This window comes from Python bivittatus, unplaced genomic scaffold (genome assembly GCF_059951505.1).
Source record: "Python bivittatus isolate LINGU-HERP-01145 unplaced genomic scaffold, Pbiv_v1 ctg000610_np1212, whole genome shotgun sequence".
NCBI classification, from domain to species: Eukaryota; Metazoa; Chordata; class Lepidosauria; order Squamata; family Pythonidae; genus Python; species Python bivittatus.
This window is the reverse complement of record NW_028277088.1, coordinates 23,961,107-23,976,188: the sequence shown is the minus strand read 5'-3', so window position 1 is coordinate 23,976,188 and position 15,082 is coordinate 23,961,107. Positions and strand designations below refer to the sequence as shown.

The 15,082-nt window shown below is 38.1% G+C and overlaps 1 protein-coding gene across 1 annotated transcript; it reads right to left on the bottom strand.

The window, feature by feature from the left end:
* Positions 1–668: 668 nt before the first annotated feature.
* Positions 669–13,237, bottom strand: ASB4 (ankyrin repeat and SOCS box containing 4). The gene is made up of 5 exons (XM_025164706.2): positions 12,907–13,237; positions 9,681–9,980; positions 4,612–5,102; positions 3,101–3,214; positions 669–2,093 (listed from the first exon to the last, which is right to left on the bottom strand). The coding sequence occupies exons 1-5, from the start codon at positions 13,106–13,108 to the stop codon at positions 1,905–1,907; spliced, it is 1,296 nt and encodes a 431-aa protein (XP_025020474.1). The 5' UTR covers positions 13,109–13,237; the 3' UTR covers positions 669–1,904.
* Positions 13,238–15,082: the final 1,845 nt, after the last annotated feature.

Below are 15,082 nucleotides of genomic sequence, written 5' to 3'. Positions count from 1 at the left end.
TAGAACAAAACTGGGGAGTGAGGCTAGATGCCCACAGAGTGAAAAGGGAGGGCAGCTGCAACCAGGGGAGGGTGTCTGGGGAGAGCAGTGACATGGATCCTCTCCTTCTCTCTCAGCATGGGAGCCTAAGCTACAACGACAGAGCCACGTAGCCTCATTGTTCTTCTACGTGCACACGCTGGCAGGCTCAAAGAAAGAAATTATGCATGCAGATATTAAACATGAGTCCTCTCCCATTTTTTCCTGGTCCTGCAGAAGATTCGTTCTGGTGGCAGCTGCCTTTCCTTTAATTTCTCATTTCCGAGCTGCTTTAGCCATTGTGAGTTTGTTGAAGTTACAGTGTGTTTTATTTTTTCACACTGCAGCAGTAAAAAAAGCTATTTTTATTGAATGTACACAGCAGTGGGAGCTGTGACAACCCTTCATTATAGTGTGTTGATACCGCAACTTTCCACAGCAGGTGTCTTCCAGGTGTGTTGGACTACAATCACTATGTTGGGTAGGGATGATGAGATTTGCAGTCCCAACCTATCTGACAGCAGTCAGGAAAAGCTACTTTTTAATGTGTTAAAAATGTGTTCCTATTTTATTTTGTTATAAGGTTGCTAGCAACAACAACAAAATACTCCACAGATTATGACTACAGTCACACACAAGATAAAGCTAGATTCTTCAAACCATCATTTATTGAATAGACCATAATGTTCTGACTTGCATATATTCCTAAAACATAATACTGTAGGTAGTTTCCTCTCATCTTAAATCACAAACAAATTAACCACCTGATAGCTTTGTGAGATGTGCAAACCTGGCCAATGGCTTTGCTAAGGCATAATATTTTCTGGGACTACATGGCCAGAAAAAAGACATAAACTGAGGTTCTAGAGAACATCCTGGAATGGAAGATGGGGTGGTGAGAAGCAACTTCATCAGTGTGCCTTCTGATTAAAAAGGTATTTTGTGATTGGCTGTATCCACCACAGCAGCCATTTTGACAACTTCCCCAATTCCAAATGTGCCCAATATCCAAAAAGGTTAGGGAACCCTCTCTTAGATTATATGTACTGATTTCTATTGAATAAGTAATCAGTTCAAGATCGAAGCCTTTACGGTATAACATATACTTTGATGCAACATGTAGTAGTCTTTCTTTCTTAATGCTACATTTAATTTTGGATAAAAGTAAAATAATTTTATGCTTGTAATATTGACCTCCTAAATCATAACTAATATTGATAGAATTTTTCTCTTTGGATAACTTAAGAGTATTGGAAATAAACAATAGAATGTCAATAATTTTAATTAATATTGTATAAATATCATTGTATCAAAACAATACATGAAGACTCACAATATAATAAAAAGGAAAAAAGATTATATGTACTGATTTCTATTTAATAACTTATCTTTCTCAGCACTTCTTGCTTATTTTATCAAGGGAGAAGAACATACTTCAAAATGACAAGTTTAACATTTACAACAGTCTTGCATGACCTGCTGCCCCCTCAGCATCTTGGACTACAAGTCCTATAACCCTAATCCAATATGGCAGTGGTAATACGGAACATCAGAAGCCACCAGGTAGGGAAGACTAATACTTCTCCTTAGAACATTTCCCAACACATCATGTTTTGTTTCTCTTTCCTTAGTCAGAAGTACTTTCCTTAGTCCTTCCTTTTCATTTGTTGTACTTCTGAAAACTCTGCTAGGAATGAAATATTCTATTATCTGTGCTCAGAGTTCAGTAAAATTATCTATACCTATATGAATTCATATCCTCGGCAGCAAATCTTGGCTTTGCTTCTTGCTCATGCTGTCACAGAAATCTTGATTTTAACTTCTCCAGTGGGAGTAGAACCCTAACACATTAAAATTAAATTATCTGAAAATGTCTCTTACAAATCTTAGTATATTATTCCTTCTGGCTCTAAAAGCAAATATCTCTTTAGTACTGCTGGAATTAAAAGTAAAGGGATTTCTTTGTGACATTTATGGAGCAATATTCTTCGAATAGCACATCTGGTTAAATGTTTCAGTGATCGTGGCGTATTTGCACATGCCTCAAAAAGGGATTCATAAAAACTTCTGTATGTCTGCAAAGAGAAAACAAAACATGTTTGGAGTTAATATCTTTCTTCTATGCACAAAAAACATTTGAATAAAATGTGCCAGATTTTGCCATTATTTCATCTATTTTACTGAAATGTAGCTGTAAGTAACACTGCTGGAGCCAAATATTTTGACTTTCTAGACTCTCTATTTAAATATATCATCTTCTTCCCATAGAATTTGAAGTCTCCTAATTCAGCAAGATAGAATCTGCCAAAGAAAAACAAATATATTTTCCCAGTAGACCTCTTTGGATCCAGCTGGACACACGTGTGAATTTAGCACTACCCTATATTCTCCTTTTGGCTAAACTTTTGATTTTTCTATTTGTTTTGTTTTTGTTTTATTTTGTTTTATTTCCCCAAGTGCCTAGTAGTTTTCATTAAACTTTTATTTGGCACCTTTATTTTTTAACATTTACTGGATGAGAGGAGTGAGAATTTTCATAATGGCTAGTCAGTTGGCACTTCACAGAGTCAGACAAGGAAGTGTGGAAGAAGATGGGTTGGGTCAGTTTGCCTCTATATCCAAGTTCTGCTGGGCTCTAGAATAAATGATTGGGTGGTTTTAGATCAACCATATTTCTCTGCCTGTCTAGTTGACAGGTTAATTTGATAAGGCTTAGATTGTAGGAGGGAGTACTATGTACATTGCTTTGAGTTCCTAGAGGAAAGGTAAAGTATAAATCTAACAAATAAAAATAAATAAATTGTATAGAACCCTATTTTTATTTCAATTTGCCAATATTTGTCTCCTGCTAAGTATTCCTTTCAACAGACCCAAACTAGGTTTATACATTGTATTTTCTTTAATGATCAGGTTCACTTATCTCAGTTTCAAGGCTAAAGGCATGGATTCTGAACCACACTGGCTAGGTTCAGCCATCATGCTAAACAAAAATCACACACATAACATTATTGCTTAATGCAATGAATGACCTCAACCACCCTAATATAGTTGTGCATTTTTAAAGTAGTATTTAAACACTTACCTTAAAGACATCATCAGGTATAGCTGTTCTCCATTTTGATGTGCAGCTGATCTGTTCGTATGAATTCACAATAACCTCAACTGCTCTGGGATAGGAGCAACAAGCTTGCAATACCTATAAGCAGAAACATATCACTATCCACTGGATTTCACTGTTTTTCTGAAAGCCATTTTGAGGTCTAGTCAGGGGCATCTGCAGATATGAGGTCAAAAAAGTTGAGATGATCACTACAACCTCACGACTGAAGCTTTGACCCTGCATTGATCAGAAGTGGGGTTTTAATCACATGGCCATGGCCATCATCATGGCCTTTTGTCCCCCATCCTGTGGGTGCCCCCAAATACAGTCTTTTAAAAATATCACCGAGTAGGAAATAACTATTTCAACCTTAATCAATAGCTATATTCTTTTCAGCTCTTTTACTGGCAAAATTAAAAATACTGCTTTTTTTCAGTTCCGCTATAGCAAACCAGCCTAATACCTTCTCTAGAAAGCCTGTCATCAATGTTAGATTATGTCTGTGTGTATTCTGCAGATCCACAGATTCCACACCTGGTAGAAAATTTAGTACATCAGGAATTGTTCCGCTGCTGTTTATATTGCAACATCTGTCCCTCACAATTAAGAAGAAAAGGTTTGTTGTAGCAAGTACGGCCAATACCAGGTACGAGTTTAATTTGGCACCTGCATATCTACACCTTGCTTCACATTTCTGTTTGCAAAGTGTAGATTTGGGTACATGTATGCATATAGAACAGTCATGAGTAATATTCAAATTATGAAAAAACTGTCAGAAAAGGATGGACCCTCTTGATCCCATCACTGAATGCCATTCTGACTGATACATCAATTAAGATGTTAGACTAGGATCAGGGAGACCAAGTTTCAAGTTGCTGCTGAACTCCTTTTTACTCCTAGCCACTTTGGCCAGTTTTCTCTTATAAGTGCCATACAATTCTTGCATATAGAAAATTCATCTGTATATAATCCACAAATCAATTGTTCCCAGATTACTTTGAAGGATAGCAATGGAGTAAGTAAGGAAAGATGTGTCACTACTGTCTTTTTGTGTAAGTTTTTTTTTAAAATGTATTGAAACCATTATGGTTCTATTATGGAATTCTCATTACATAATAGAATTTTCTTAAAGTCTCATATTAAGCCCACATGTGTCCATTTCCCAGTGCGTATGTTCAAGAGAAAAAAGATGTTTCTGCCACCATTAGCCATTACAAGATGCTTTTTTTTCTGGTATAGTGCCTGGCCTGCAGTCAGATCTAGAAACAACAGCTATTGACCTCTGATCTGACTTTACAGGTTCCAGATGGTAAACATCTTATGAGAACTTGCAAGATCATTTTCCAAACCAAACCAAACATCTGCAAGATTCTGTTGCTCTGCAATCAGTTATTTAAACTGAATTGGACATGTTTTAAAAAACAGGCCTCCATCCCATCATTCCTTGTTTCTGTTCTACATAATACACATATACCCCAACTTTCCTTTTTCACCTTATGGAACTGTGGTGGATATATCCTGGTAGCTCCATGATTTAGAAGTAGCTGATAACAGATGTCAGGCTGAGCACTAGGACGTACATCTGTCACTTTCAGGACATATTGCAGAGGTGCACATCCATTATCATCCATCACATTGGCTTTAGCACCTGCCTCAAGCAGCATGTCCAGTAGGACATGATCACAATTCCAGGCTGCCTTGTGGAGGGGTGTCCTGAAATCTTCATCCCGTGAATTAACATCAGCTTTGTAGTCAAGGAGCATCCGGCAGATCAGATGGTGATCTGTGCTGTAGGTCTGTTCCTTACCATTAAGAGCCCAGTAAACGGCACAGGCCAATGGTGTTTCTCGACGGGCATTTGTGCCATCAACTACAGCTCCTTGTTCCACATAAAAGGCGACCATTTCAGGGGTGCCACAACGAGCAACTACATGAAGGGGCGTTTCTTCATCCTGATTGTTTGATCTTATATTTATATCTGCACCTATTTGAAAAGAAGCAAGCAAGGAAAGGAGAAATATTTCTCAGAATGCAGGCGCAATTCTCATGCCTAATGTAAAAGTGCTTCTATAAAAGTACTTCTATGCACAAAATAGAAGACAATGTTACCTGTACCGATTATTTATATATCATATACTGTTCAACAAATGACACTGTCTTAGCCATAAATAACAAAGTTTACAAATCATAAAAGAGAAAATAATCATATCACAATGTAGGATATACAGAATACAGTAAAATTGATAAATCATCATGAATTAAAATACATAAAAACACCAGCAAAACATTAGAGATGCTGAAAACTCTTAGGAATAAAATAATGTGATTTTTTAAAAAATCAAAAAGTTTTTTCATTCAAAAAGTCACTTCTTTTAGTAACGAGGTTCAGAGAAAGGCCTCTGAATATGACTTTAAGATTTAATTTGATATGGCTACATGAAGATGAATTATCTTAGGGAATATGGACTGAAACCATTCCGATCCTTCAAATTTAATACCACTTCTTTGGTTTGGACTTAGAAATGTACAGGCAGATGATTCAGATGGAAACCATTGGCATGATATGATTTTGTTACCACATCTTGAGCTAGATAAAATTTCTGAACATTTTTTAAAGTAGCTGGTTTGTTTGAACAGCAAACAAACAAGTAAACTGAAAGAAGTGGATAATGTATCAAATCACATCGGGTCTCCTGCAAGAAGAGCTTTCTGTCCCTTTAATTATCGTTGGCTTTCTCAGCTGAAGCAACAGCTCCATCAAGTGGACAATCAGCGCCTATGTACTCAAGCAGAATTATTTCCCACCTTGTGAGCTCTGTGAAAGCTCCATTATCACCTTAGTTTAGGACTACCACTGAGCTGGGCTGTAAAAATCCAGATGAGTACCACAGCTGGTTTGGTGTAATGGTTAAAGGCTGGGAGACCAGGAGTTCTAGTCCTGCCTTAGGCACAAAGCCAGCTGGATGACCTTGGGCCAGTCTCTCTCATCCCTAGGAAGCAGGCAATGGCAAACCACTTCAGAAATCTTGCCAAGAAAACTGCAGGGACTTGTTCAGGAAATTGCCAGGAGTGAACACTGACTTGAAGGCACAGAAAACAAAAACAAAGAGATACAGAAAATCCAAACTTGTTGCTACTCTCCAGTAGTTGCAGCACCCAAGTTGGTATGCTGGCTGCATAAATAAGTTACACAATCAAAAGGGTCTTTGGGTGGCTGTCTGTAATGAAAATGAAAAAAAAAAAGCCTGGAAGATTCCTACGAGTTCATCCCTTCCTAAAAACAGGAAAATGGCACATGTTGCTAATTTTCTAACTTCCTGTTATTTACAAATTTAATGCACATACAGTATGGAGTGAAAAAAGCCCTCAGCCATCCTGTGAATCAGAACTCCTTATACGCTTTAACTCTTTTTTAAACAAACCTAGAACTTGATCCAGGCAGCCCCAAGACCTGAAAGACCAGAAACTGCAGGGAGTAAAGTGCAGTTCGCTTCACTGTCACATGCCCATAAACAAAGCAAATTGCATGAATGACCAATGTACTCCACAGAGGGGGAAAAAATCCTCAGGCATACAAAATACACATTCAAAACCCAGATTCCAAATCTAGGTTGCTTTACTGAGCAGAAGAACAAAGAATGAAAGAGAAAGCAGTTAGGCTGCCTTTAAACAAAATAAAGGATCTTACATTAGGATAACTGTGTGCTAAACTGCACATTTACATTGATAAATCAATCCAATCAAATGACAGGATTAACCAGCTAAGATTTCTTTTATCTGGTCAGAGGGCCTAACTGAAAGGTTGTCTATATTCTACTTCTTCTGAAAAGTTTTTCAGGGTAGTTCACACATACAATTTAATCTAATAATAATAATAAGACCCTGGATAGGAAGACCAGAAAAATAATGACAGTGAATCATGTTGTTCATCCACGCAGCGACATTGACAGACTCTACTTATCAAGGAGCATAGGAGGATGTGAAATGTTGCAAGTACACCAGACAGCTGAAGAAGAAAAAAGGGCACTGGAAGAATATCCGAAGGACAGTGAAGAAGATGCACTAAAGCTAGTACCCCATGAAGCCTTACTGAATATCAAAGAAACCAAACTAGCCTATAAGAAAGACCAAATGAAGAACAGAAAAGAGACATGGCAAGGCAAAGTATTACATGGCCACTACAGAAAAAAACCTAGCAGGCAAAGCAGATAACAACAAGACCTGGCAATGGCTCAGAGCAGGAAAGTTGAAGAAAGAGACAGAGGGGCTAATTCTGGCTGCACGAGACCAAGCCTTAAGAACAAATGCATACAGAGCCAAAATTGAGGAAACAGCAACAGACAGCAAATGCCTGAACCTGAAGAAACAGTGGATCACATAGTCAGCTGCTGCAAGAAGATCGCACAGACTGACTACAAACAATGGCATGACAAAGTAGCAACAATGGTGCATTGGAAGATCTGCAAGAAATACCATTTGCCTGCAAGCAAGAATTGGTGGGACCACAAAACAGATAAAGTAATAGAAAATGAAGAAGCTAAAGTGTTCTGGGACTTTCGAATCCCAGACAAATTTCGAATCAAACAGACAAGAATCTGCCACACAACACCCCAGATTTAACAACTGTTGATAAGAAAGACAAAAAAGTCTGGATAGCGGATATTGTGGAGATGGCTGGTGGGGTGATGGGTTTTGGCTCCCCCCTCCAGCATCTTGAAGGTTTTTAGTGCTAAAATATACGGGGGGGGGGGGGGGGGTTAGGACATTTTAAATGTATGTTTGTATTTTAATTATTTATGGATTTTAGTCACTGTTGGAGGGATCGGTGTGTTTGTTCTTTTTTGTTATTGTGAGCCGCCCAGAGTCACCCGTTGGGGGAGATGGGCGGCATACAAGTCTAATAATAAATAAATATTGCAATAATTGGAGACAGAATAGAAGAGAAAGAACTGAAGAAAATCACAAAATACAAAGACCTGCAAATAGAAGTAGAATGACTATGGCAAAAGAAAGCAAAGATAGTACCAATAGTTATAGGCACCTTAGGTGCAATCCCAAAACATCTGAGCACCACTTGAATACTGTTGGCATGGACAAAGTCACCATCAGTCAATTGCAAAAGGCAGTTTTATTTGGATCAGCTGATATCCTGCAACAATACCTTTAACACCATCAAACAACAACATTTGCCTATCCCAGGTCCTTGGGAAGGACTTGATAGGTGGATAAAAATGCTAAATCCAGTCTAAACATCTGACTGTGCAACCAACAATAATATTACTTTAGGTCAAATACTTGGCTGATAAAGTATTTGCCATATGGAAAACAGGTTGCTTGGGCTTTTCTGATTATTGATAGTAACAGGAACAAGACAAGAACTTTATTATCTTCATGAAAAAGAAAAATGACCTCATTAATTTGTCCTTCTGCCAAAAACAGTAAGCAGCATCTATCAACAGAAAAAGCCATCTTAACAATACACACATTAATAATTTTAAATATATTCAGCTCCCTTTTGATCTTGTAATCTATCCACCAAGCAACCTTAGATTCTGGATCATACAGTAGTTTTTAGAAGTTTATTCCTAGGGAGCTGATCTTTAAACAACCTTGATGGGAAAAAGAAGGCCGGGAAAAAATTCCAGTCCCCCAAGCCTCAGGAAATCCTCAAAACAAGTGATGAATTAATACTAAGTCTGGTGATCTCAGGAAGCAGGGATGATTTCTTCACTTTCAGTAACCATTCTATTTATGGTGTGTGCTTTCTTAGTTTTAGGCTACTCGCTTTGCATTTCACAAACCTGCAGAGAATGTGGAAAATGTAGATATTCTTGAGCAAAATATTTTGGAGAACATAATTCATCTCTCAGTTGCTGCTCTCTTCTACAATTCAATATTAACATTATCTGGACCCAGAATATTACTCACAGCAGCCTTCTACAACCTCGCAGCCACACAGGATAGAAATGGTGGGATGTAAAGTTCGAGCAATGTGGAAATCACAATTTGAGAAGGGCTAGCAGCATGAGTCCCATCTAAGCCAGCCAAAAACACTGAGCTGTTTGCGACACGGGAAAAGATGGTGCCCTCCTTTCATTAAGAAATAAATCAGCAGACTGGCCTAGCAGTCAAGCTTACATGACTGGTGGCAGTATGCCACTTATTCACCTAAAATGTCTGAAGAAAGGTGACATAGCAGGTTTGTCTGTCAACAGGGTGGAAGGGGAGATGCTACGACTGTCCCAATCCACCATATTGCCAACTGAGGCAGCCGATTCATTTTGCCTCCTAGTGGAGCAAACTCTAATTACATCATAGTAATGAACAAAATGTGCAATCTGATCATTGGTGAACCAGTTTGGAAGGTGCAGAGCATATTATTATGCTGCCTGAAGCCCAAATCCATAGTCCTGTTCTGAAAACAAACTAAGGAAGACACCAAAGCTCCTGAGCTTATTCAGTGTTCCTGTACAACATTTGCTTGTATCTCAGTGATCATTCATACAGCTTTTTCCCCAGCAGTTTGAAACAATAATGACTACTTTTAAGCAACTGAATTTACCTTTCCAGATTAACTGCTGTGCACAAGGCATGGAGAACTTTGTGGTACAATAATGCAGAGGTGCAAGTCCACTCAATGAATAGCAGTTGGGTTTTGCTCCATGGCTGCAGAGTATCTTGATGCAATCCAGATTGGCAACTTCACAAGCTATGTGGATTGCTGCTTTCCCATTGGGTCTGCAGTTGATGGTTGCTTTGTGCTTCAGCAGGACCTTCAGGCTCTCCAGATGGCCATACAGAACAGATAAATGTAGTCCTGTTGCCCAGGAATGCTGCAGTTTATAACTAGGCAGCCAATATCCTGTTTTAGGAGGGGGAACAAACAAGAAGATTGCATGATAGCTTTCCAAAAGCTTCAGACGATTGATTAGTACAAATGTTATTAGCCTCTGTAGATGGCAATCTTGAATATAATTGTACTACCCAATTTAATATATTCTATGTTTACTGGAAGCCAAGTTCCATGGTATTCTGCTGCACACACAGATCTCTTATACGCATAGAGAAATTTCATTCACTGAAACTGGAGACATACATGAAGACACCCTCATATTCAAGTATTCTTCCCCAGCGAGAAGGAATGGCATGCAGGTGAGTCAGCAAGCCAGCAGAGGAAGAGGAGAAGGGCTCCATCTGTCCTCTGCACTCATCCTAGAGAAACGCAGTGGCTTACTATAAGAGGGGCAACGGTTTTTCCATCCCTATTGCCCTATCCCAGTGAAGACTGGTACAGAAACTGTGCAGCCCAGCAGTTCTGTGGAGTTATGGATAAAAGCTGTGTAAAGAAATGGGTACATGGATCAATTCATTCCTTTAAAATTGAGAAAACATTCCAGGGAGGTTGATAGCAGGGATAAGACTTTGCATTGGAATGTGATCTTATCTAATTTTGCATTGTTGGACCAATTCAAGAAGCAGAACTCAATTATCCTTCAAAACTATGCATTTTGCCAAATTTTGCAGGGCAGTTAACCATATCTTATGGGTTCCACTGCATCAGAAATGTTTATATTACTCTTAGTGTACAAAAATACATTATATTGGGGAAAATCATTTGCAAAACCTGTATACATTAAGCAGAATGCTGCAATAATCCATAATTTACATAGGTTTTGCAAACAATTTTGGAGAAATTTTACACTAAAGTATGTATAAATTTTAGTACTTTTTCAAAAATTCAACAATGAAATTATCCAAACATATGAAAGGAAAATCAAGAAACCAAAACGGATTATTAGGCAGTGAGGCAGTGGTGTGAGACCCAGTGTTGCACCATCATGTTGAAGAGCAAAACTATACATTTACTGGCCTTTGGGGCAGTAAACAATACTATACTTCTAATTGCCAGTCAACATACATATTAGCAAACTAGACTGACCGGTGGTTGAATTGGAGGCAGTTTCTTTGATCTCTAATCCAGTATCTTAAAGATTGAATTATAATGGTACAGCACAGGCTTTAAGCTTAGATAACTATAGGCAGACCTGTGTTACATAGCTTTCTCTTCAACTGTTAAATAATACTTCAGCTGAAGCAAATAGTATGATAAAAGAACTATTACCTAGTGTTTAAATAATTATTGGAATGCTTCCCTCACAATGAGAGGTTAATTTTCTCCAACCCAATGGAACGTTAGAAAGAAATTATGTAAGAGGGCTCAGAATTCTGTCTGGCTGTCCATCAGCAAGATAACTTTCTGCAAACAGGACATGCATATAATAGTACACACCACATATTTGGTGTGGCAGAAGTCAGAAAAAAAAAAAAAGATGGAGTTGAAAAATGGGGCAGATCCAACAGAATCAGACCAACTGCTTTCAAGAAAAATCTATCTTAAAAAATTTCCCCAAAGCATCTTATGGGAGAGGTGGTAGGCAGTGGCTCAGAATGTGGGTGATTGCTCCATTGTAAGCCCACCTCCATCCTGAATGCATCATTCAGAGGTGGGCACATGCAACCTGCCTGTGTTTTTCAATGCTCACATAATGCAGGAGCATTTCAGGAATCCTGTATATGTGTGCCCATATGAATAAAGGTAATTACTATAAACTTGCTATATATTTAAGTGCATTATTAGATTATTCCCTTTACTTAACTGCTGTATAGGTTGTATGCAGTATATTAGAGCATGTTGTGTAATCATGGTGAAATTGACTACCCTCTGTTCTTGCCAGAGTTTGTTTGTTTCCTTCCTTCCTTCCTTCCTTCCTTCCTTCCTTCCTTCCTTCCTTCCTTCCTTCCTTCCTTCCTTCCTTCCTTTCTTTTTCTTTCTTTCTTTCTTTCTTTCTTTCTTTCTTTCTTTCTTTCTTTCTTTCTTTCTTTCTGTGTCCATGCACATGCCTGCGAGTTAGTTTTTGACTCCAGGCGACTGCCTGAACAAGTCCCTACAGTTTTCTTGGCAAGATTTCGGAAGTGGCTTGCCATTGCCTGCTTCCTAGGGCTGGGAGAGAATGGCTGGCCCAAGGTCACCCAGCTGGCTTTGAGCCTAAGGCAGGACTAGAATTCACAGTCTCCTAGCTTCTAGCCTAATGCCTTAACCACTATGCCAAACTGGTTTTTGAATTTCTTCCTAAGCTATTTTAAATATGACCTAAAGCAGAACTATTTGGCAAAAGTTGGGGGAGACAAAAGGGAAACCAAAGCAAGAGTGTTGCAAGTTTATAGTAATTAAATTACATGTTTTCGTTGCTGACATACTTCTAATGTTTACATATCATACTTCTGATTTTTCTATATATTCCCCAGAAATGGAACCAGAAAAACAATCATTGGGGACTAAAATTCCCACCTGTCTTGATGTTGTCACTATTAAAAGCTCCCTGCTTTTATGCATTGTTTTTCTTTTCTTTGAGAATGTATGTACTTACATTTTAATTATCTTTGTGTTTTGTTCCTTTTTATTATTTTAAAAGTAATAAAATAATTTTTTTTAAAAAGCTCCCTGATATATTCAGCTTCTAACCTTAATTATTTGCATTTTACAAAAGTTGTAGGTAAGACTGATATTTGGAGGCTTCCTAAAGTTTCCAGCGTCCAGCCAATTTCTTCTATGCTGCTATATATACAGTCCACAGAAGTGATTCTGCTTCAGACATACAGCTTAAATCAGATTCTGATTCAGAAAGTTACTGAATATAATAACACCCCTAATCGGCAAATCCTTATAACAAGCAGTAGCTAATTTCTTTCAAATATTTCAGAAGTTGAAACTGGCATGGCTATTTTACCTTGTTTGTAAGAGGCCAAGAGCAAATTCTCATCTTCTACTTCAAACACCGTGTCCACGTCTATTTGTTTTTGAGCCAAAAGCTCCTCCAGAGTTCTGTAGTCATTTGATTGTAGAGCCTCCAAAAAAGCTTTTTTCATTAGCTTAGTTCTTGCAGTCCGTGTAATAGTTTCTCCCATGTTTTCCTCAGGGGGTTCTATCATGCTTGTTTTCAGTGCTCAGGCATGTGTGTTTATAAAATGCATGAACGGGTGTTCTAAGCTTTCCAAAGTGCACTACCCTACAAGCCCAAAGATAATTTTAACACTAAGCAATGCTGATCTGCCTGTTCTATTTATGTAAAGCAAACATCAGCCGCTCTTGTACAAGCTTAATTCTGTCAAATGAAACCAAAGCAGATCTGTGATGCCTATATGAAAAAATACACTCAAGGGATTAGGTGATCATCAAAACTTTCCCCAGCACAAACTTGTTAAGATTAGCTCAGAAAGCTCTTAAAGCTGATATAATTTCTCAGCAAAAGCAGCAACTAACCATATTAACTTCTGGAAACCTAATTTCCTGGCTTGGTTTTGATATGGACAGTTAATATCTCTCACCATTTCTCCACTAGGTAGAGGTTCATTTGTTACGTACATTATTTTCTTTGTTCCCAATCACCTCCATTGTCCATTAGCCCACTCATTAAGGGGGGTGAAAATCAGGCTGGCCCAAGATAATTGGCCCCCTAAGGAACAGAACCAGATGGTACTCCCTTCTTCTATCTTAGTCCAACAGTGGTAGCAAGATAACTGAGAGAACTGAAAAATCTTACTTTGGTCCAGAAAGACAATCAAGGCGCTGCCATTGGAGAGGGCCTTCTGATAAGAAAGACCAATTATTGGGAAGGGCCTCTCTTTGTCCATCCCATGCTTCACTTCATTCGTTGGGACCAGCCAGGAAGGCCCTTCAAACATGGTTGAAGCCTCTGAACAATTATACAAGAGAGCAGGTCTTCCTTGTTGACCAATCCTAGTCAATAATTGAGTAGCCATATTTTGGACAAACTGAAGTTTCTGAACTGATTTTCCTTTGATATCTCCTGTCTACTTATGACATACTGTAGTCTATTTACTCTGCATAATAATAAGGGTGTCCCTGAGTGTAAAAGTAACAGAAATAAATGCACAATTATAAATGTGAAGAAGTGCTACGTAAAATGGACATGATTTATATATAGAAATGTAAAGTGATGGAATATAGCAGGCATAATCCAACAAAATATTTCTGTAAGTGGAAACATTATGATCATAATAAAAGGTTCTCCTCCATATGTCTATTTTCAAATCCTTTAGAGCAGATTTTGAGAGTGTTCTGTGGAAGCAAACTGAAGGAAACTGATGCAAAAGTGGAAATCCACTCACTTAATACCTGAGTCCTCTTATAACAGTAAAACATAGTATTACATTGCTGTATACGATATAGCCACAACAACAATACAACATCAGATATATATATAGAAATATATAAATTCTGCTTTGAAATGTGAAATAATAATCAGTTGCTGATTACCCCAAAATGAATTGGAATACAAGGTATGCCATTTACTACAATGCAAACAGTGTCCTGTGCAATTCTGGTTAGAACATTATGCAGATAAGAGGGAGCACATTTAAGCACTTGTCATGCAAAAGAAAGGCTATTTCTCTCTTGTGGGTAAATACAAAAGATCACAGTAGCTGAGGTGCTTTGTAATAGCCTAGCTGCTAATGTATAAACACAATATGTTAATGGCAGATAAAGCATCTGAATTATCTTCCTTCTCTCCAAGTGTTTGGCTATGAAATTTTGGAGTGGCTACAGTACTTTAAGTTCTGTTTTAAAAGAATAGTTTTGTTCAGACTTATATTTGTGAAACATATAACTAATCGGATATTCCAAATGAAGCTGTTGCACAATTGAAGCTCGAATTACAAATAGCATGGATCATATGTTGTTGTTTTTCCCTTCTCACTTTTTTTTTTAAAGTCTGTCACCCAATTTACCCTCTCTAAAGTTTATTTTCCCCTCTGCCACTGACACTTCCAACATTACTGTTACCTTGGATGGTGTTGGAATAAGGGGAAAATAGTAGTGTAATGCTGGTACAGCTAAAGACAATTTAAGCGTGTCTCACCCATGGGCTGAGGACAAGACAA